This window comes from Lonchura striata, chromosome 9 (genome assembly GCF_046129695.1).
Source record: "Lonchura striata isolate bLonStr1 chromosome 9, bLonStr1.mat, whole genome shotgun sequence".
Classification (NCBI taxonomy): Eukaryota; Metazoa; Chordata; class Aves; order Passeriformes; family Estrildidae; genus Lonchura; species Lonchura striata.
In genome coordinates, this window is record NC_134611.1 from 26,477,063 (window position 1) to 26,499,754 (window position 22,692).

The 22,692-nt window shown below is 37.3% G+C and overlaps 1 protein-coding gene across 4 annotated transcripts in view; it reads left to right on the forward strand.

Annotated features, from left to right (window-relative positions):
* KCNT2 (potassium sodium-activated channel subfamily T member 2) overlaps window positions 1-22,692 on the forward strand; it is a 114,966-nt gene that overhangs the window by 21,341 nt on the left and 70,933 nt on the right. For all 4 annotated transcript variants that reach the window (XM_021525065.3, XM_021525067.3, XM_021525066.3 and 1 more), the window contains exons 2-9: window positions 6,061-6,140; window positions 12,737-12,836; window positions 15,531-15,587; window positions 16,273-16,321; window positions 17,045-17,104; window positions 20,341-20,415; window positions 20,917-21,000; window positions 21,587-21,681. In XM_021525065.3, coding sequence (XP_021380740.2) covers window positions 6,061-6,140; window positions 12,737-12,836; window positions 15,531-15,587; window positions 16,273-16,321; window positions 17,045-17,104; window positions 20,341-20,415; window positions 20,917-21,000; window positions 21,587-21,681 — 600 coding nt within the window. The remainder of the gene's footprint in view (window positions 1-6,060; window positions 6,141-12,736; window positions 12,837-15,530; window positions 15,588-16,272; window positions 16,322-17,044; window positions 17,105-20,340; window positions 20,416-20,916; window positions 21,001-21,586; window positions 21,682-22,692) is intronic.

Consider the following 22,692-nt stretch of genomic DNA (forward strand, 5'->3'; position numbering starts at 1 on the left):
AGGGAAAAGGTTTCAGAGGACCAAAGAAAGAGACTGGGGGCAAGGGGACAAATAGATGGAGGGCTACCAAACTCCTGACCCTGCAGACTTTTTTCAGGGTAGACACAGGTGTGTCCACTTGGGAACATAACTAAGGTTTTTTTTTTTTTGAGAGAACAAGTCTTACCAAGGTAACAGTTAATTTGCAACATGACATACATACAGAAGTTTGCTAAGCAAAAATAAATAGCTCCAAATAAAAGGTGTGCAGTGGTCAGCATTAAAATCATGTTGTAGAAACTACTGTTACATTTTAAATCAACAACTTGAGACATGTTACTACTCTTAAGAACAGTAATTTCTGTGTGTGAGATGCTCGTGCAAACTGCCTGACCCTGTGTGTGCCTCACCTATCACTGACGGGATAGGGGGAGTGCTGGAGTTGCATTTTGTTTTAGAAGATGAAAGTATCTTTGTCTTAGAAGATCAACAACTGATAAGAGATGAGCAGCTGTGATACAGAGGAACAGAGTACAAAAAAATAGCTTGCAGTGGGTGACTTTATATTTTGATCCTAAAGCTCTAATTCAGTTAAACCTGGGCTGGCAGAAAGGAATTATCACAGAATGCTCGATTTCAGCGAGTTCCTTTCAGGTCTCTTTTTGACAAATAGTTGCCACTATTCTAAAAATAAAAAAAAGCAACAAATTAACCTTCCTGGTAGTCGGATCTGGTTAATTGACACAACTCCATAAAACTGAGCAGTGCCTAGAATCAAACTCATGGAGAATATCCCATTACTCAGAAGTTCTGAGTAAAAAAGCCTTGCAGAATGGATTTTCATTGCAGCAGCTCTTTGCTCTAAATATCTTACATGTGAAGTATTTTAGCCCAGAAGTTAAAAAGAGCTATTTTTACACACAATAGAAATGTTTTAAAATATCCATTTCCTCACCTTGTATGGAAAAAAAAAAGTTTTAAAAAAATCTACTAAGCATCCTCCTTCAGTGGTTTTCTTTCAAACTTTAGCTTCAAAGTGCACTATTTGTTAATGCATCATTCACATTTGTTTTATTAACTTTCTTACCTTAGCTAATATACTTGCAACAGAAAAGTATATTTGCAGTAAAAAGTCAAGTGTGTGAAGGAAACTACTTAGATATTTCTTTTTCCCATAGTAAGGCATCATAGTATTTTCTCCTTTAAGAAAATTTCTAATAACAATTATTACAGATTGCAGATTCATTCTTTTTATTACTGCACCATTGCTAGAACGGTGAATTCTTGATGGATTTTTGTGAGTGCAGGAATGAGATAATAATTTCCTTTTCTGAATGTGGAACACTGTGAATAAGAGATTAATAAAAAAAGTATTATTAATTGATTGAAAAGCATGCATTCATTGTTGAATCTCATCTCTTGCTATCAGTCTTCCCTTAAAAATCTTTCCCTCAAAGGAAGGAAAAAATTAAGATGTTTTCCACAGAAATGTTTGATAATGTCATTTCCTCTCTCTGTTGCTGTAATATTAAATTGCTGCCATAGACCTGTATCGGTTTCACAAAGACAGTTTTACACAACTGATTGCAAAAACAAGCATGAAGCTGGCTACATTCAGATTTCAAGACACATTTCTATTTCTTTCCATAAAAATATAGATACATGTACTATTTAAAATGTAAGGAAGATAATTTTAATTAAGGGCTGAATTTTTTAGCATTTTGATGTTTGAAGAGTTAGGAAAAGTTTGCTTTGACATAGAAGATATTTTTTTATGGTTGCAGATACAAATTTTTACTTTGTGCAACCTGAAAAATTTGTTTTGGCCAGTTTTCCGATGGTATCTTAGAATCTACAAGACAATATTGCACAAACACAGTTCTGCAGAGTTCTTGAAAATAGTTATTGGTTTGTTCCTATGAAACTGATAAAAATCTCCATATGAAAATGACCTTATACCTGTCAGTTTTACGTACTTTGCACTTGTTAGAATCATGTTTAAGAAAGTGCAAGACCATATTGCAAAAGTTAGATTTCACCAGCACAGTGCATGGCAAACCTCCAGTAAGTGTGCTTACTGTGCTTTTAAAATAGAGTTCTGAGTGTTTCAGAACTTGCAAAACTTCAAATAGAAGTGTTACCCATGACAGTCATCCTTAAAACACCCTAATCCTTTTAATGAAAGCCAAAAGAAAAAAAATGCCTATTTCCTTTTTTATTGCATTAAAATAAGCTCTGATAATAGCAGTTCACTTTAGTTGTTCAGGTTCTTCATTTTTAAGCACCCATCTATACCCTACATAATAAGCTTTCAGGTCTGCAGTATAACAGGATTTCACATATATTGAATTGGCAAATCCTAATAAAAACCCTCCATATTCCTTTCCTATTACAAGGCTTTCTTTGTAGGAAAAATACGAGGTGTCCTTTTCCAAAATGATGGATTTAAATAAATTTAAGTATTTATCTTCAGACTGGCTCTGTTTGTACACTTAATACCTTTTCTTGATTCCAACATCAATAAACAGTAAACATAAACATTTACAGCTCTTGGCATGCATGTAGTGAGAAATCCAGCTCATACTTTCATTTGTAAAGTGGTTATTTCTGCCAAATCTGGTTTTTAACATGAAAGAAAGACTATTTGTAGCGTTGAGGGTGCAAGATAATACTGTTAATGCAGTAAAGTGTGGCTATGGGGTTAGAATGACATTGTAAATAGTAATAGAAAAATGCAGGGAAAATGAGTTAAGTAGCCAGAGCAAAGAGAGATTGGTCCCAGTGTTTTACAGCCACCAGCAGTGCTCTGCATTAGCATCCTTGGCAGGAATTAGGATTTTCCTTCTATACTTCGTATTGCATGAAAAGGTAATTGCAAATTGTATCTTCACTGAATTATAACAATGCAGTGAGGACTTGGAGTATTTCAAGATGGTTGTTACTGTTTGGAAGACTTGAAATTATTTCAGTGACATCACTCTTCTTGGGGTTTAAACTAGTGAAGACCACTACCAATGGCATTGAGTTTTAACCCACCACACTGTGTTTTCAGGACAATAATATATCTTCAGTAGTTTTTGCTGCAGGAACATCACGTATTTGTGCATTTTCAACACAGCTGAAGTAAGAGTCAGTAAAGCATAAGACCTGTTCTTTTAACATCCAAAAACAGCTTTTAATGGAATATTCATGGCCAGCTACACGTACTGAAAAATTCTGAACTATTAACTGACTGCAAGAACAAAATCCTTACATTCATCAACTGTTCCTCTCCCTGTACCACTATCAAGGAATAGCATTTTAATCCTTCAGCTTGACTTTCTTCTGGTTAGGGTGGACTGTCTTTTACAGGAAGACAAATATGAAGCACAAATTGTTGAAACTACATTCAAGTTACACTCTTAAGTACAGAATAAACCCAAATGTATTCTGTAGGCCAGGTGATTTACATGTACATGTTCAAAATGGCCCACCCTGATGTGCATGGTGGGCCATTTTGTCAAAACCATTTGCTCGGAATCAAATTTCAAATATCCTGCAACAGAGCAGTCAAGTTTTATATAAGTGTGACACAAGAATTTCACTCCCTCACTTGAAACAACCTTAACCTGTACTAATTTAGTGCAGAAAAATCTTGTTCAAGCCCTTTACAAACTGCTCCAAAATGTTCTCAGTATTTCAGTGGGGGATCAGAATTTATTTTTTGTAGGTTCCCAGAAACCTCCTTTTCTAGGCTACACTTCATAGTGGGAGAAATACAGAAAAGAGCAAATACTTGACGTAAAACATTAGGCATTTCAAGATTGTAAGGAACATTCAAGTAGAATGAGTATTCTCCTTAGAAATGAAAAGCAGTCTTGGGAAAGATCAGTATCTAGAGATTTCTGAGCTCCAGCCAGTCCTAGTTAACTTTACTTAGTAAATAGCAACCTTCAGGAAACAAAATGAAATATTCTCTGGTAGCCAGAGTACCAGGAAAGTGTATTGATTGTAGATGCATGATAATGTATTTCTGCAAATGTAGAAGGCCACTACAGTTTTTACTAAAGTTTAAAGAAGTCAGAGGGTGGAGAAGGAGCCACAGAAATGGCACTAGCAGCATTTGTAATCCATTTTGCCATGGAAACTGCTGCACTGTGGAATCCCAGTTTCCTGTGAGCACAGGTTTCTAAGAAAAGCCAAGTAGACAGATGTTAGAAGGCTATCAGAGTGCTGGTGATAGGAGGGTGATTACCTCCCACATCCTCTTCCCTCTTTATCATTAAATCATGGCCCACATGTTGCTTTTTCATAATAAGTGATTACTGAATTTTTACCAAAACACTGATAGATTAATTCAGACTGTATTAAAAAAAAAAAGAATACTGTGCATCTTTTCAATTTGTTTACCTCTTGAAATATATCCTTGAAGATTAAGGATGTACACTTAGCATGTGGCAGCTGCCAAATCAGGGGAGATGTTTCCCACTAAAATTGTCACTGCATTAATGACAGGAAGTACCTTGGAAAATAGATTCTTAAAAATAAGGTTGTGCTTGGGCTTCCTCTGAATAGGAGGTAGTGTAATTACCCATCCTATAAAGAACACTACAATAAAGCACACCAAAGACAATGACTAGTTAAAATTAACTGACTTCACTGAGTGAATCACAGAGCCTTCTTTTTATGACCCTGTCCTTCAAAGTGATATGCCTAAACTTCTGGTAATAAGCAGGCATGGAAAGTCACATTGCCTGCGATGCCACCCATTCTAAGCCTATAAGTAAATGTAAGTGTATGGAATTCTGTAAGTGGATGGAAATATCTGGTATAGACAACTATTTGAGAGACACTACAGGTAACAGTATATTGTACAAAAATTGTTTCAGCAAAAGGTTTCACATGGAAGAAGGGAAAAAACTAAAGTCAGGATTCTGCTAGAAAAATACAACTACATATAAAACCAAATAGTTAAAGTACAGTTATTTGATGAAAGACTGCTGAGAAGAAATGCTGAAATAAAAGTTCAAGCATGGTTATGAACAGAAAAAGTACATGCAGCTGTGCAAAACATGATGATCTACAGAGAAAGGGAGACGTAGGAAAGTAACTCACTTGCGTGGTGTTACTTTATTCTTTAGCAATTACAGACCTTCTCCAGCTGAGCTCTGCCTTCTCAGGAAGGCACAGATGTGCTGGTGTAGAGATTCATTGCTGGGGGACAGCTGGCTTGGGGAGGGGGATTCAGTAATTTGGGTAGAGCAGGGACCTCAGTGAGAATGAGTAATACTGCTCTCATCTTCCAGCAAGCACTGGAGCTCCACAACTCTGAACAGCCCGAGGTTTTCTGCAGAACTGGTACACACCTTCCTCCCTGGCCAGTCCCTGCAACAGTTCTAGTCTGTATAATTATTGCATGAGTGCTACTCAGGCTAAACTGAGGGACAGAAAGATGGAATATATCCAGGCAGATCTGAGGGAATGGAGGAAAGATGCCCCTGTGGCTTTAATATAATCAGGAGGAGAATTATTTTCTGTACAATATTGTGTGATTGCAACATAATTTTGCTTTCAGCTCTAACTGTTTCATGGTGACAAAAACATGTTCAGAGAGGGTGGTTTTGTCTGGTACACAAGTGTTTGATGATAGGTGAGTACAAACAAGTGGACTGAAACATGAGCATTCAACAGAAATGTGAACAAGATAGAAAAAACAAGAATCATTAAAATGTCACTTTTACAGGAAAGGAGTTAAACTGAGATGGGAGGTTTAACCTGGACATCAAGGAAATCTTCCCTACTAACATGCAAATAGGAAAATGGCCATCCAGTGAAAATCCCAAAAGCATAGAGCCTTCTTATTTTGCAGTGTAGACTGAGTAATATGAAAATTATTCTGCATGTAAAGGGGAGAAATGAAAGGTCTGCTTGGTGGTGGCGGGGATTTTTTTTTTTTTTTTTTTTGTTTATTTGGTTTTGGTTTTTTTTTAAACTTTCAATATTAGTCATTCATAGCCAAATGAGCTTTTGGCTGAACACTCTCTGTAAGTCCCTCCAGTTTTATATCAAGAAATCCTAATACATTATTTTTTATTTTTTCAGGGTGCAAGTTGAATTCTATATGAATGAAAATACATTTAAAGAGAGACTAAAGCTCTTCTTCATCAAAAACCAAAGATCAAGTAAGCAGTTGGATTAATTTCTTTAAGCATATTTGTGATACGTTAAAGTAAAATCAAAATCAGTTGAAGGCAACAGTGAAGATATTATTAATTTTCTTCTGAGTTAAAATATTTAAATTTAAAAATAATGTGCTCATGTAGGATCAAACAATTAGCGATGTCATGAATTATTAAATAAAATCATGATTTTATTTCTGTGTCGTGATCAAGTTAACTAATTTGCAGTGATCTGGCAGCAGTGCTCATTGATAAATCGTGACCTTGTGACTAGAAAAGCAAAGACACTTAAGATGGTGAAGGAAAGAAAGCTGCAAAAGTACCCAGCTTTTTGAAGTGTTAAGTATTCCTAAAATTTTGAACTTTATCTGCACTTAAAAAAAAAGAATTTGGAGAGGGCACTATTGGAGATGTGGTGCTTCAGAAACGTAGTCCTTGTCATTAGCCTGTAGTCTAACTGAACTTACAGTCTTAACAATATAGTCTAAGCTAAATATACCTTCATTGATATATGTGCTTAAAGTCATTGGCCGTCATGGAAGAAAATAATGTGGGGAAATTAAGATGCTAATCTTGCTAAATACATCCATGCAGCTGATCCAAGTGGTTGGAAACATGGAATATTATCCAGTCTTGGTTAGAAGCATGGACCTCATAGGTACTGATCATAGAAGATCAGTAACTGACCTCAATTTTCTTCTGTGTAGCAGGATTGAAGTTACCTCTCTTTGCCTTTCACATATAAAGAACTAAAATTACAATAACTTTATACATAAAGCTTTTAGACTACAAAGAATACATTTTTTCCTTTGTACAGTTAAAATTGTTTCATGGTGTGTCTGGAAAAAGACAGAAAAAATAAAAGAAAGAAATTTTTTGATGTCCCAATCTGAAAATATGCAAACAAAACTGGGGAGACTAGATCAAGCTTTAAAAATAAGGCATACCAAAAAATCTTCTATCTGTAAGAGCTAGCAATAAATAAATACCAGTTTTATATCACAGAACTTGGTAATTTTATTGGCTAAGCTTCTTCTACTTTCCAAGTGTTGGAAGAAAAATATTCCTCTAAAAAGAAAGAAAAAAGAAAAAAAGGCACCATGAATAACAAGAAAAATCCTCAAACCAAAGTAATCAGTATTAATAAGTTCAAACACTCCTTCTGCTTATGCAGATCTTGGTTCTTGTCCAAATACTCAGAAGCAGAATCCCCCCAAAGAAAGCCTCCAGAGAGCTGCTGCTGGCACTGTAACCTGCCTCCAGTTACGTGTACTCATCAAGTCCTCCACTGAAACAGGAGGGCTCTCTTGCCCAGAGGTACCAGGGAGCTGATAAACAAATATAATAGATTTTAGACAGCGTTCAGTGAGAGTGCTAAAACCTTCCTTCACATCTTAAAGATGGACATTGAAAAAAAAAAATTCAGCAGGATCAGCAAATTGTTTTGCATAGTGTAACTAAATCAAACCTGTTCACTGAACAGTTTTTGATAATATCACATGGTTTTACCAACCAGAGCAGTCAGGTCTAGAATTTATAAGAATTTTCTGCAGGATACTATCCTGATCTAAATCACATATGGGCCAGTAACTTGAAATATCAAATGTTTTATAAATTATTATCCTTATCAAAACTAATGAACTGATAAAACAAGTCTTCATATATGTCAATCTAGTTTCTACTCAGTCTTCTGCAAGCAAATGTCTAATCAAATTCAAACAATGTATTAAAAAAAAATCTTACAAAGGTGTCACTCAGGACCCTCACCAAAAAAAAAAGAAAAAAAGAAAAAAAACACCAAAAAAAACATGAGAAAGAGAAAATGACATAGTCATACAAGCATAACTTGCTTGTAACTTGCCAGGACCACACACTGCATTATCACACCCAACAATAAATCTCAAAGGGAAAAGATAAACCAAGTTTCAAGTCAGTGAAGAGGGAATAAAGGATTACTATCAATCACTAGGATATGAACTATTAAGAGTATATTTTGGTCCAGCTCCTAAAGCCACCAAAATGATTTTGCTGAAAATCAGCTATATATTAGTGACTTATGGGAAAGGAATAATGGGAGGTGATTCTAAAATCCTCACCTGGTATCTGTCACTCTGTTTAGACCAACTCTCTATATTTGACATTTAATCTACAAAAATCCTTGCAAGGCAAGCATGTAAGCATGCTTCAAGGCTTGCAAGGCTTCATGCAAGCATGAAGAATTTATAATAAAAGTGAAAGTCAGTCAGGAGTGGTAAAACATAATGTATCACTCTATACTTAAAAAATGCTTGCAAAAATAGCAAACACTTGTTTGAACTGAGAAGGAAATGTTAAGATTTGACATAGTTATATTTAGTTGACAAAACAAGTAGATTTTGAAATGTTATTATCAATTCTTCTTTTAAATAAGACAAGAATATGTAACAACTTTCTTACATAGACACGGTGAAATTGCATTCCCATTAAACAATATATAACTGCATAACAGTGCTTGATGGGTGGAGCTAAACACAAGTTTCAGGCACCATTCATATTCAAAACATAGAGATATTCTGTGCCAATGACCCTGCTACTTAAGCAATCTGGCTCTGAATGGAGAAAACAAAATTAAGTCAAGCAGACGATGTTGATCCATTGACAACATGTGAAATACAGAACAAAAATAGACAGGAAGCAAACAAATATTAAATGCTTCATTTGTACCTGAATAATAATTGAAAAACCTGCTTTAAATGCCTTCTGTAGTGTTTGTGCACCTCCTTCCCAATTTGAAATCCTACATCTCCATGACAGTGGAACACATGCATTGCTTCCAACTCACATGAGAACCCCCAGCTATGAGGCTGCAGAATCTTTCTACCAGAGAGAAAAGGCATTTTTTAGGCCTGCATTAATTACCCAAACTGTAGCAAGGGTGGCTGCATATGTCACTAATGGCTGAGGCACACAGAGCAAGGAGAGGTGACCCGGGACAGACTTGAAGCCTGTTTTTCTGTGTTTATATTTTAGTAACTGACCCAGTCACCTGCGCTACAGAACCTGTACTTTGCCTTGCTTTATAAACAACCCCAGCCACAAAATGCCCTCTCTGCTGAAACCCTTAGATGAAAGCATGGCTGGTTTGAAAACCCTGCCTCCCATTCTGTGGGAAACAGCCATTCCTATGAAGCTGACTGGAGCCTGAGTTCCAGAGCTATCAGAACTAAGATTTGAGAGTTAAGGGTTCAAGGCAGCAGGCTGAACCATCAGTCTGCTGTATTGATGCAGCTTTTAATCAGAAAAGAACCATTTTCTTTTGGCATTTAAACCAACATATAATTTCAAAGGATGATTAGAAACCAGGCTGTTATCAATGCAGAAAACAAATGTTTCACACCAAGAATAACATTTATGGAGCTAAAAAGTAGGAGAAAAACAACAGACTTCTGTACTTGCCCAAGAAAGACAATACAAAATTGATAGGCTTTTTTTGTTTGTTTAGGTTTATGGGTTTTTTTTTAAACATTATCTACTTTCCTAGTTGTAATAGCCTGGTCACCAATAGGACAATCATTCATATTCCAGCAGACTTCTGCAAAAGGCTTAGGGCAAACAAATAATTTATATTTTCTTCAGCAATAGTTGAAACAACCTGCAAATGAGGATCATCGCAATGGCCAAGTCAAATAATAGGAGACCACTTCCATCCATGCTTCCTTCTGTCCTCGCCCCCCCTTCAACCATGTTGGGAATAAATTGTCAGTGGTTAATTACTCTTGATAGGGGAGCAGGAATCCTTAGGTTAATGTTCTCAAACCCAATTGCCAGTACCAACTGTGGGACTTCTGATGGACCACAGGATTTTAACCCTTAGGTCACAGAAACAAGGTGCTGTAAAAGTCCATCCAGTGGACTTTTATGTGCTAACTACAATTTCACAATTAAAAGTAATATGCAGTTTTATGTAATAAACCTAAAGATTTTGCTCAGAAATTGCATGGTAAAATATTTAAGAATCAATTTTCTATTTTTCTGTGTTTGTAGTAAATGGCGTTTTAATGGGAAAAGAACTAGTAGACATAAAAACTGATTTATGAGTTTTATCTGTGAGGTGCTGATTTTGAACTTAAGACTGAGTAAAGTTAAAAAAGTAATATTACCATAAAATGACTGTGATTCTCTCCTTAGAAGGGAATGTATGCACACAGCTTTGGGTATGCATTATTTGGGTAGTTCTTAAACCATGGAAGTGTTTGCATTGAGTTCAACTGACCTGCTGTAGTATTTGCAACACAACAATAAAGCACAGTGTCCTTGCTGTGACTGGGGCAAGGGAAGTCATATCTGGGTAAGACTCAGAGTATTCTGCTTTGGATAGAAGGGCTCAGCCATGCAGAACCGAACTCCCAGTTTGCAAGACTAAAAAAAAATGTTGGTTAAATGACCTCCAGTCACCTAACATTAGTCAACTAACAGTTTTAAATTGATCAGTAAATGAATGCTTACGTCTAAGAGTCAGATGAAAATATTCACACTAGCAAAAAAGTCTGCTGAATTCAATAGCAGTTCTAAAAATTTAAACCTTAATCCTCTAATGACTGCTAAATCACATAAAGATAAAAAAAGTTCTATTTCAGTCGATAATGGCTCCATTTGGCAGTGAAATAAATTGCCTATGTGATAGCAGTAAGTGTCCATGTGGATCCCTTTGAAGAAATCCTGTCTTTGTGCATTAAACCCATGTTTGTGGGAAGTGATAGTATTTGTGGTCTATCTATTCAGCTAGAATATTTACATGGTCTGTAGAACAAGTTGTTGGTTCAGTTCAGTTGTGCACTCAGCATGACTTTTAGATAGTTATTCAACTTTAGTATTAAATAACTCCAGTTTAATATTTTATAAGTTGGAATAGAGTTATATATTCTGTATGTGAAGCTACTGCATGAAGACTTTTCTAGATATTAATATTTAAATGCTTGCCACTGCATATCCCCTGCTTATGGCTGAAAATATGTCTTTTCATGCTGCTGTATACTTTATCTCAAAAAGCATTGTGTAATTCTGGTTCCCCTCCCAATAAAGTGAACTTTTCAAACTACCAAAAAACCAAAGAATGGCATGAGTGAAGGATTAACAGCATAGAATAGCTTTCAAACAAGAGACTGCATAGTTCTTTACATTACAACAGGCTGAGTTATATAGACTGGTATAGACATTTGCTTTTTACTACAAGACTATTCTAGTTCCTTTTATTTTTACCTTGAAGGCTGGTGAAACTTTAAAACTCCTGAACTTATTTCAGTCTTGTCTTCTTCTCTTCCTCTCCTCTTCCTCTTCCTCTTCCTCTCCTCTTCCTCTCCTCTTCCTCTTCCTCTTCCTCTTCCTCTTCCTCTCCTCTTCCTCTTCCTCTTCCTCTTCCTCTCCCTCTCCTCTCCTCTCCTCTCCCTCTCCTCTCCCTCTCCTCTCCCTCTCCTCTCCCTCTCCTCTCCCTCTCCTCTCCCTCTCCCTCTCCTCTCCCTCTCCTCTCCCTCTCCTCTCCCTCTCCTCTCCCTCTCCCTCTCCTCTCCCTCTCCTCTCCCTCTCCTCTCCCTCTCCTCTCCCTCTCCTCTCCCTCTCCTCTCCCTCTCCTCTCCCTCTCCCTCTCCTCTCCCTCTCCTCTCCCTCTCCTCTCCCTCTCCTCTCCCTCTCCTCTCCCTCTCCTCTCCCTCTCCTCTCCCTCTCCTCTCCCTCTCCCTCTCCTCTCCCTCTCCTCTCCCTCTCCTCTCCCTCTCCTCTCCCTCTCCTCTCCCTCTCCTCTCCCTCTCCTCTCCCTCTCCTCTCCCTCTCCCTCTCCTCTCCCTCTCCTCTCCCTCTCCTCTCCCTCTCCTCTCCCTCTCCTCTCCCTCTCCTCTCCCTCTCCTCTCCCTCTCCTCTCCCTCTCCTCTCCCTCTCCTCTCCCTCTCCTCTCCCTCTCCCTCTCCCTCTCCCTCTCCTCTCCCTCCTCCTCTCCCTCTCCTCTCCCTCTCCTCTCCCTCTCCTCTCCCTCTCCTCTCCCTCTCCTCTCCCTCTCCTCTCCCTCTCCTCTCCTCTCCTCTCCCTCTCCTCTCCCTCTCCTCTCCCTCTCCTCTCCCTCTCCTCTCCCTCTCCTCTCCCTCTCCTCTCCCTCTCCTCTCCCTCTCCTCTCCCTCTCCTCTCCCTCTCCTCTCCCTCTCCTCTCCCTCTCCTCTCCCTCTCCTCTCCCTCTCCTCTCCCTCTCCTCTCCCTCTCCTCTCCCTCTCCTCTCCCTCTCCTCTCCCTCTCCTCTCCCTCTCCTCTCCCTCTCCTCTCCCTCTCCTCTCCCTCTCCTCTCCCTCTCCTCTCCCTCTCCTCTCCCTCTCCTCTCCCTCTCCTCTCCCTCTCCTCTCCCTCTCCTCTCCCTCTCCTCTCCCTCTCCTCTCCCTCTCCTCTCCTCTCCTCTCCTCTCCTCTCCTCTCCTCTCCTCTCCTCTCCTCTCCTCTCCTCTCCTCTCCTCTCCTCTCCTCTCCTCTCCTCTCCTCTCCTCTCCTCTCCTCTCCTCTCCTCTCCTCTCCTCTCCTCTCCTCTCCTCTCCTCTCCTCTCCTCTCCTCTCCTCTCTCCTCTCTCCTCTCTCCTCTCTTTCTAGGTCTGAGAATACGATTATTCAATTTCTCTCTCAAGCTACTAAGCTGTTTCCTATACATAGTTCGTGTGCTCCTGGATGATCCTACACAAGGACTTGGATGGTAACGTTTGGGTTTTTAACTCGTTTCTGCTCTCAAAGCATTATTTAAGTTATAAGAAATAAATTAATGAGTACATGAAGGATTTGTTTTATGTCTTCCAGATATTTTGAAAGAATTACAAAGCTGCTCATACATTGTGAATGGAAATAAGAACTAAAATAACAGTATTATTTTTTTCCCTTTACCACTAAAATAATCCTGGCTCTCTCCTTAGATACTGTGCATCAGATGTAATTGTGCAAATATATATTTTAGATGTATTATTACATGACATTTCTATGTAAAATTGCAAATGTCCGATGCTCAGTTTATGCAGCAATACTTTTTGGATTTTGCTTAAATTACTTAAAACTCCAGATTCCGGAAATGGACAGGCAAATACATGAAACTGAGCTTTCATGCAGATGATACTGATGATAATTTTCTAACCTTCTGCTTTCTCTGAACAATTCAGAAGAATGAGACCAAAGGTACATTCTACACTCACAATGATTAATGGATATAATGAATGATGTAGCACACCCTGAATTGCCAGTACGGTATTCTATATCACCTTTTTTTTTTTTTAATGTGTTACAGAATTAATCACCAAATATAGAAGAAATTGTAATTTATTTAATCTGTTGTATTTATATCCTGGGAATATTGAATCTCCTCAATTTTTAATGCTAATAAGCATCGCATTTTATTAATGTACTTCCTTTCACTTCATTTGATTCTTTTGTCCTTAAATGTTGAAAGAAATAAAGCACATAAGAAAATATGTAGCTTAGGATGAGAGAACCAGCAGTCCTCACACAATGTTAGGCAAGGGACAGAGTTTGATTTCTAATTTTAATATTTGGATATCAGTTAAATCTAGTAAGGGTAACACCAAAAAAAGCTAGTTAATCAGAGAAATACTCTACTTTACCAGAATGAAATCCAAAGAAAAGAGAGGTAAAGAATACTAAAACTGCTTTATTCAACAGTGCATGAGAGAAGGATATGTGAATAGAAGATGTGTTTGTGATTTTTTTTGGCTAAAATTTACCATGAGAAATTGTAAGATCTGAAAAAAGGCCATGAAGAAATATCCCTGAAAAACAAGACTTATAAAAAACTACTCTTGACACTACATATACCTTAGAATGTCTCTTCAATAAGAGGAAACAAGCAGTAAAGTTTCCACAAGAAGTTGTGGAGAAGAGGAAATCCATCCTTAGAAATTTAGGCATATTAGCAACTAAGGTTGCTAATCTACCATCTACTCATGGTTTCTGGCACGCTGCAATTCTTTCATTGTGAGAGCTCTGGTGAGCCCAAATGAATGTATTGTACTGCATGGTTCTGTCTGGGTATGCAGGACAGGTTAGAATATCAGACCTTGTGCCAAATATACTTTTGTATTTATGTGCCAAGATGCATATTCATATACATCTGCAGACTGCTGAATGCCTCACACTTCTCCTGGCGTGTCCTTCAATGCAAGTGTTTTACAATTCACCAGAGAGTGTATTTATATTTTCTATGCATGTTATTCCCTTACATGGTGTTGTGGTACATCTAAGAGAGTAGTTGGTGTGTTCTGTCTCTGAATAACATTTGTCTGCTCGAGAAGATTCAGGTAAGTCCTTCTGCCTGTTCACTAAGGCCCAAATCCTAGAAGCTGTGTCAGACAAACAAACAGCAGCCCATTAATGCCCTAGAGATCTTGAGGGCTTGATACTAAAAGTCCTGCTTGAATGCATTTTTAAAGATGTGGTGATATGAAAGAAGCCTGATGAAAGAAGCTACTCAGCATGCTGAGAGTGTGGCCACAGAAAATATTTTCACCTGGTTGGTTTTAACAAATCTGGGAGCAAGTCTTTTCATCAGATTTATTTCCTGTTTTTCCAAAATACCTGCACGAGTTGGTATCTTTCATTTACTCCTTCAGGCACAGTGGGTGTACAGGAAAGAGTTTAAGACATAAAGCATCCTTATTAATGGCTACAGTTTAGTACTGTCCCACTCATAGCTGGTACACATACAGCTGTTGCTAATCTGTGGGCTGCAGATCCCTTTATTTTCTACTGACCTTGCTTGCTGAGGATGAGGAAGGACATTTGTCATTATTTACAGATGATATATTCCCTCATCCTTATATGACCATGTAGAAGGAAGATTTGTGCCAGCAATTAAAGGCAAGATAACATCATGTATAATGGCCAATATTTTTACTTGGGTAGCACCAGTTTTGTACTTGAAATGCTGCTGCATTCATCTCCAGCCCTCCTCACATCCTCAAAAGAGGTTAGCAACCATATTTTATTGCAGTCTCTCCTGTTGAGGATGTGCTCTTTGTATCACAGCCTATCCATGGGATAGGATTTCTAGGGTCTCTTGATCTTCAGTGTATATTGTGTACTTAGTTCATCTTTACAAAGTGTCTTGCTTTTAAATTTGAAAAGAAATCTTCAGAAAATGTAACCTGGAATGCTTCATAGTCCTTTATCTACAGATATGGAACACATACAGCAGTACTTTCTAAAAGTTACTTTACTTTTAAAAATGTCTGTATTGGTTGCCTTGAGTTTCAACTATTGCATGCATTTCAAAGACCACTTAATGATGTAATTAATATCCCTTTCCTCCCATATGTTTTTATGACTGTGTTCCCATACACATTTGCTAATGAAAATGGACTTTCATGGATGGTATGGCAACTATCAGTAAGGAATTAAACCGGAGTTGTTCCAATCAAAACTACACACCTGGAACAATTGATTGGTGAGTTCCTAAGTTAAAACAGCAACCCAAAAGTCCACAGAATGGTGGGAAGGGAACACAGGAAGACTAATCCATTTCCATATGGAATGGTGGCATTTTAACATACAGTAGGGATGTTCCTGTAAATCTCTAGCCATTGCTTACATTTCTGAATGTATGCATTTAATATTTTAATTATTTCTCTTGATTGCAAAGTGAACTGCTGGACTGGATGCTGGTGCGAGATCTGGGTTCCATCACTGCTGATACCTTGCAGAAATAAAAGATTGCCCTTAACTTAAAAAAAAAAAAAAATTCTGAGTAGCAGTAAATGATTAACAGTAAATTATTGTGCCAGTGAGTTTCACATTCCAGTGGTGCTGTGTCAGGTACATATTAGCATTGATAGGATTCTTCCAAGATATCAGAGCCCCTAAGAGTTATATACCATTTATATCATTATATAGATAGCAAAATGTTGACACAAAAGGATTGTCAGTTTCCCACAGGAACCTCATGATTTGCTGTGGATTAGAAATACAACTCATGTCAATACTCAATAGGTAACTACTGATGTAAAGTTTTTATTACTAAGAATTTTTTTTTTCAATAAGCCTGCTCTAATTTCCATTCACATGTACAACTTTTTGTCTGAAACACCAGATTATGATTAATTTCATATTTATTTCCTTACTGTAATGAACAGGTCTCCTATTATTTGGGTGAATCGAAGCTTACCTTTATGGGGATTACAGGTAATATGTAAAAGACAAATTCATCTATTGCCATGTAACTGCAGATGATATTGATTTATAGACTTGTTAAAGGATACTTGGAAATGTTGATGTCAGCAAGGAGATCTTGAACACCAAGTACAGCAAAAGCATAGAGATCAGCTGATCTGTACTCTCTCTGTGAAATAATATTTTTCACTAAGAAAAACTTACTTCTTAAGCTTCCAGATAGGTTCTATTATATTCTCTCACCAAGTATTTTGTTTTACTACTTTGATATTTGCCTATTTAAATATTTTAAACTAATACATGCACTAACTACATAATCGAATTGGAGGCTGGTAAATCAAGCTCAGCTGCATTTAAATCTTAAAATCAATAATTATTCATCAGTATAATTTTTTTATGCTTTCAACTTTCTGCATTATACACAGTAAGAAAAACAGTTGCTATTCCACACATTCATAACATCTTCACAAGAAAGTAAAGAGCTGACTGAGTTTGCTTATTTACAGCTTCTTTCTCTCTCTCTCTGTCATTTGGGAAGATTTTGGTACTGTTTAGGAATAAATGAAACTCAGAAAAATAACAATATCTAAGGTTCAAGCAAAATGCTCTTAGCTGAGAGGGTTTCAGAGGATTCATGGAAGAGCTGTTTTATATAATCTTTTATTTTCATTGTAATGTTAATATCTGTTCTCTAGAGGCTGGTATTAATACACATTTTTTTTCACTTCACCTAAGGTGTCTGTGGCTGTAATAAGTCTCTTTGAAACTCTCTTGCTAAGTTATCTAAGCTACAAGGTAAGTACTCTTTGTTACTTCTATGCAGAATTATTAAAAAATAATGAGTTAAGTCTTTCAATATAAAGTTTGTGTACCTGTGCCCATGCTGGTGTACAATCAGGGAGTTGAGAAAAACACTTTCCAAGGATGGAATGTTGTCACACAGGCAGCCCTGTTTCCCAAATTTATGAGCAAACTGTAATATCTAAAGAGTGGAAGTCAGCAATTAAATGCTCATTATTTTCTGTTGTAATTTGAAAACACGTTCTCAAAAGTGACCTTGATTTTTTGACACTGGTTTTAAGTTGTGCAGTTTTATTTGTCTGTCCATAATATATTGGACACAATTGTCATTGATTTTAAAGCTGTAGCCACTCAATACATATAATTCAAGGTTTAACCCTCTAAAGCTGCGCCCAGAAAAACTAGGCCAAGAGAGTACTTAAAAAAAACCCCAGAATATCTGCATACTTGTGTTATTCATCTGTGTGATGCTATTGAAATATTTTTTCAAAATGTTTTGAAATAATTTGATTTTGTATTTTTGAATTTGGATTCTCCTTAAAAAGTTAATTTTTTCTAATATAATTATTCAGTTTTCTTCATGCCATTTTGTTCTGCTGTATCTCCACATTTTTAATATCTTTAGGAGAAAAATACTAAAAGCATCTGAAATCATATACCAAAGAAAATATGAAAATATTTGGTTTCTACAGCTGAAAATATCATGAGGGATAATCTTTTTTTGTCTTATATTTGTATTACTGACACTCAGGAGCTATCAGAGGCACTGCTGAATTTAGGGAGTTGTATTTCAGTGTGCTTACTGAGTGATTATGGCATAAATATTTTTCTTAGTGCCCAATAATGCTGAGAGGCTTGCAGTTGTCTGCAGTCTAAAAATTATTCTTCTTAATCCTTGAAGCATATATTATTTAAGCATTGGGGGGTTACAAGTGCAAATCAATTATGGGCAGAAATAGTGGCAAATTTATATCCTGGTGTCTAAACAGTAAAGGGCAATCACAGTTTTTGCTGTTCCTGAGTTTATTGGGCAGCATTTTCTCCTTATCCATTCTGCTTGTGATTTGTATCAGTTTCAGTGTGTACAAAAAATGAATTCATGGCAAATCGGCTTCCATGAGAAGTTACTCATCAGTATGTGATGGATGGAAAGTCCCACTACCTTGATTTGTAGCATACACCTGTCACAGAAGTTGAGGCAATTTTGTGATTCCACTCCCCTTAAGAGAAAGAACTAAGGGATTAATCTGAGGAACAATCAAATTTTCAGTCACATCAATACATTTGATGCAAACACCTCCTTTCCTCTGGTCATGTTTGCCTAGTTTTATTTACACCATTCTCTTGAAGCTAAGAATTGTGTTATTTCACCCACTGTAAGGCTTTTCTGCACAGCCATGGTGACCAAAGGTGCCTTGGTTCATGTAAATCTGTGGCAGATTACTTATTTTACAGAAACATTTTCAAAGCTTTCACAATTTAGTTAACTAACTTCTACAAGTTAGAGAATTAGCAAGCAAGAAAACAAGAAAAAAGGATTGTGTTTGCATTGGAGTGCACATTACTAGGATTTCACAAATAACCTGTAAAATGAATAAAGCAGTCATTTGAGAATACTCCAAGAGATTGACCTTTCTGATACCTGGTTCGTGACATATGAGAAATAATTCAAGATGCAGAATAGTGAGGGGAGAGTAGCATATCATGCTACTATGATGCAGTGAATTTGCATTTTTTATAGCTTTTAAATAGAGAGGAATGCAAAGATGTAGCACTGTGTTGTGATGCTGATCACTTGGATCCAGGAATGGAAGGTTTACAATCTGCATTCCCATAGCCTAGAGTATTACATGAGGGTTTGTCCTTGGCTAGAATTCTGAAAGATATCTACATCAAAAATCTCCGTTGTCAAAAGTTACCGCAGACATCTGGCAATCCTGCATATGCCTGGTGCTCAGGCACTCTCAGGGCTTTGAGCAGCACCATACATTCTCACTGCAAAAGGCAGTTTTGCAGAACTCATGATGCATTTATGCATTTCCATGTGGAAGCCAGAATTCTACAGCTGCACACATCCCTAATTACCTGGAGCCCATCCATACTGGCACTATGCCTGCACAAGTAAATTATGTGACATTTCTTCTCTATAATGCAGAGGAGGAAACTCCTAACATTAAAAATGAGGAAATCTGTGAAATCACAAAATGGCTTAATTTGAAAAATCATACTGGATTTTGATTTTACTCTTCATACAGAACCCTCTCAGTTTATAGCCTCACGATTTTACTTGTGTGTCTGACTCCCACCAATTGCAATTACATGGAAGACAATAATCCCTGTCCCTGAGGTATAGTGGCTTCCAGATGTGGAGAGTTAAAAATGGCAAAAGAATTATATATGATATGGAGGTTGTATTTAACTTTCAGTGGCTGTATCAGGTGGTTATTTTTTCAGGGAAGATGAACATGTCATTGCAACTGAATATATAATGCTCTACTGCAATTTCTTGTAATACTGCCATGGTATGTGCTACACTATTATTGCATTACCTGTGATGGAGTTCTGCTACACAGCATTAGTAAAGCTGTAAGTCATTGAAGTTCAACTACCTTCCTTTTCTAATATGTGGATTTTCACCTCAGCATTTAATGAGTCACAGCCACTGCACAGATTTGGAAAAAAAGTAGAATTATCCCCATCCTGTTGTTAGCAGTAAGCAAATTGAAAGATCAGTGCCACTTCACTGAAATATGCGGGAAGACCTCTCATTTCATGGAAGCAAGATCAAGTTCCAAAAAGCCCTGAAGTGTTCTGTTGGTGGCAGCAACAGAGAACTTGATATTGTAGTCCTAATTTAAATATTAATTTTTAATTTAAATTTTAATCACTCAATTTATTCTTTACTTCCCTCTCCAAAACAGTTGGGAAAGAAAAAAATATAAAGTAAAAATAAATTATAAATGCAAAGGATGAAAGGAAGGAGATTCAAAAGTATATATCTTTTACTTGGGAAGTACATATGATAGACTGTAGGAAAAAGGATCCAGGGTGATCTATATTCCATATTCATACTTGTCACATGTGTTTAAATCTGAGATGAATGATATCCCTGAATTTCAGGTGTGGGAGAGACTCCCTGTGTTTCATTGGGACATCACATGTATTTCTTGTCAGAACTTTGTTTGTAAGCTGACTGTGACATTGTGGGGTTTTTTTCCTTTTCTTTGAAGGGAAATATCTGGGAACAAATTCTGAGAATACCCTTTCTCCTGGAAATAATTAATGCTGTCCCTTTCATCATCACGGTAAACATATTTGAATTAATACATTTGCACATTGCACTTTTACAGCTGCACAAATACTCTTACGTTTTAAAAATACATTTTCTTCTAATGTGGATAATGAGTTTGTGCCTATGGGAACAGAAATTTGCCAACAATAAGAAAATAGTTTCCTGCTGGAGTGAAGTCATACAGATAACTTTCCACTTCCTCTTGCATGGGCACAAACAAAACCAAAACCCTCTAACTCCAACTACAGCACAATCAATAAAATAAACCAGCTGGTTGTAGAAATGTAAGAATCACTTGTGTCTGCAGTGAAAACTGACTGTGTTCCTGTTTTATCTAATTATCTTGCATGTGGTTAATCACAAAGGAAGACAAAAATGTTATTTAAAGCCAAATCTCACGCTAGAAACACACTAATAGTAAGTATTTTTCCCAAATGCTTCATTTCTGCCTGAATAGTTAAACTCTATTCCTCATCAGAAAAGCTTCTAATGAATTTGTTAATTCTTCTTGCAGATTTTCTGGCCAGTCCTAAGAAACCTGTTTATTCCTGTATTTTTAAATTGCTGGCTGGCAAAGCATGCTTTAGAAAATATGATTGTAAGTATGCAAAGGAAATAAATATTCTAAAGCTGTGGGTTTTTTTGTATATTGTCTTTAGTGGGATTTTGGCAGTACAGTCCAGCCGTAATAGAAATCTAACCAGATCTGTATTTAGATTATCCAAATGGTCAAGCATTACTAAACTGCTTTCTGCATCAAAATTAGAAAAAAACTAAGACGTGAAATTAAATCTCAATTAGTATAAATTGTTACTGTGCCAATACAGGAAATGGCAGTGGATGGTTCTTTTGCTACTCTGCCATTCATACACAATTGCAGGGAACTCAACTGTTAGGCCATAATTGGGCTTTGCAGCCTGTAATTTGTAAGCTAGACATGAGCAGACCTCAAAGCAGCTTGCAATAGGATCAGAATTGTGTTGGGATGAACAAGGAACTCAACATTACTTAAATAATCACAGAATCACTGCTGGCGCTTCTGCATCTTCTGTATTATCAGTAAACTCATAAGGGCATTTGGGTAACTGCATTGCTATCAGGGTACTGCATAATTCCTCTACAGAATCAGATCCTGACTTACTGGTTCAAGCCCAAAAATAACACCTTACTTTCCATTACTACAGAATGATCTTCACCGAGCCATCCAACGCACACAGTCCGCAATGTTTAACCAAGTCCTCATTTTAATATCTACTTTACTATGTCTCATCTTTACTTGGTAAGTGGCCAAATGCCCTTTATTTTTATTATACATGTTGGTTTGCCTGGTGGAAACCATGCAGTGAAATAAGGGTGAAACACTTCAGTGAAAGTGTTAACTAGCACCTGTACTACTGGGATGTGAGTGCTCTGGGTTTGGAAACAGAATGTACATGCCTGGGGAAAGGAAATACAGATGAAGTAAAAAATGCAGGATAAAGCAGGCATATATACCAGCCTCACATATGAAGAGTACCAACAGACGTAAATTGACCCACACCAAAGTCACCTTCCTCTGTCTGCTGGGACAGAGAAGAATGTGCATTATCTCAGCCATAGAACTTTAACCTAGTCAGGTTCCCCTAAGGATAACAAGGGATAGCTGTTAATAATCCAGATTACAGACAGTGTAGAATGCATTTATCTAGAGTACTGACAGTACTGGATGGAAGGTTCAAACAACCAAAATGTATTATTCTGAAGAATATTTTGCTGCAAGACCTGAAAAACTTGAATTTACATACAGCAGAAACACCACTCGATTGCCCCATGTTTACATTGTGGCAGAGTGATATGGTGTTAGCCAGGGCTGGAGGCAGATAAAGGAGGCTGCATGATTAGTCTAGCTATATAGTATCTTACTTAACATACAGAACTTTATCATCAATAGTGCCTGAGAATTGAGCTCATACTTGGGGAATGCAGGGCTGTGTACAGCATGATACAAGCTGGTATACTAGAGGACAGTGAAGAGAGAAGATGGTTCTGTGTGGAAAGGCTAAATCACCTGTATTTGTTTTTGCCAGACAAGATGCCTTTAGGTCAGCACATTGATAAAGTTTGGAGACAGTAATTTGATTTTCTCTTGCTTTATTTTACAGGCTTGCTTTTCTGATAGTCACTGTTATGTGCTGCCTAACCATTTTGGTAATAACTGTAACATAGCACATGGCTTTTTATAAAAGGAGTTTGCTCTAGCCAGGTTAAATGAATGGTCCAATTTTACCCTTTGTCTTAGGGCCACACACCT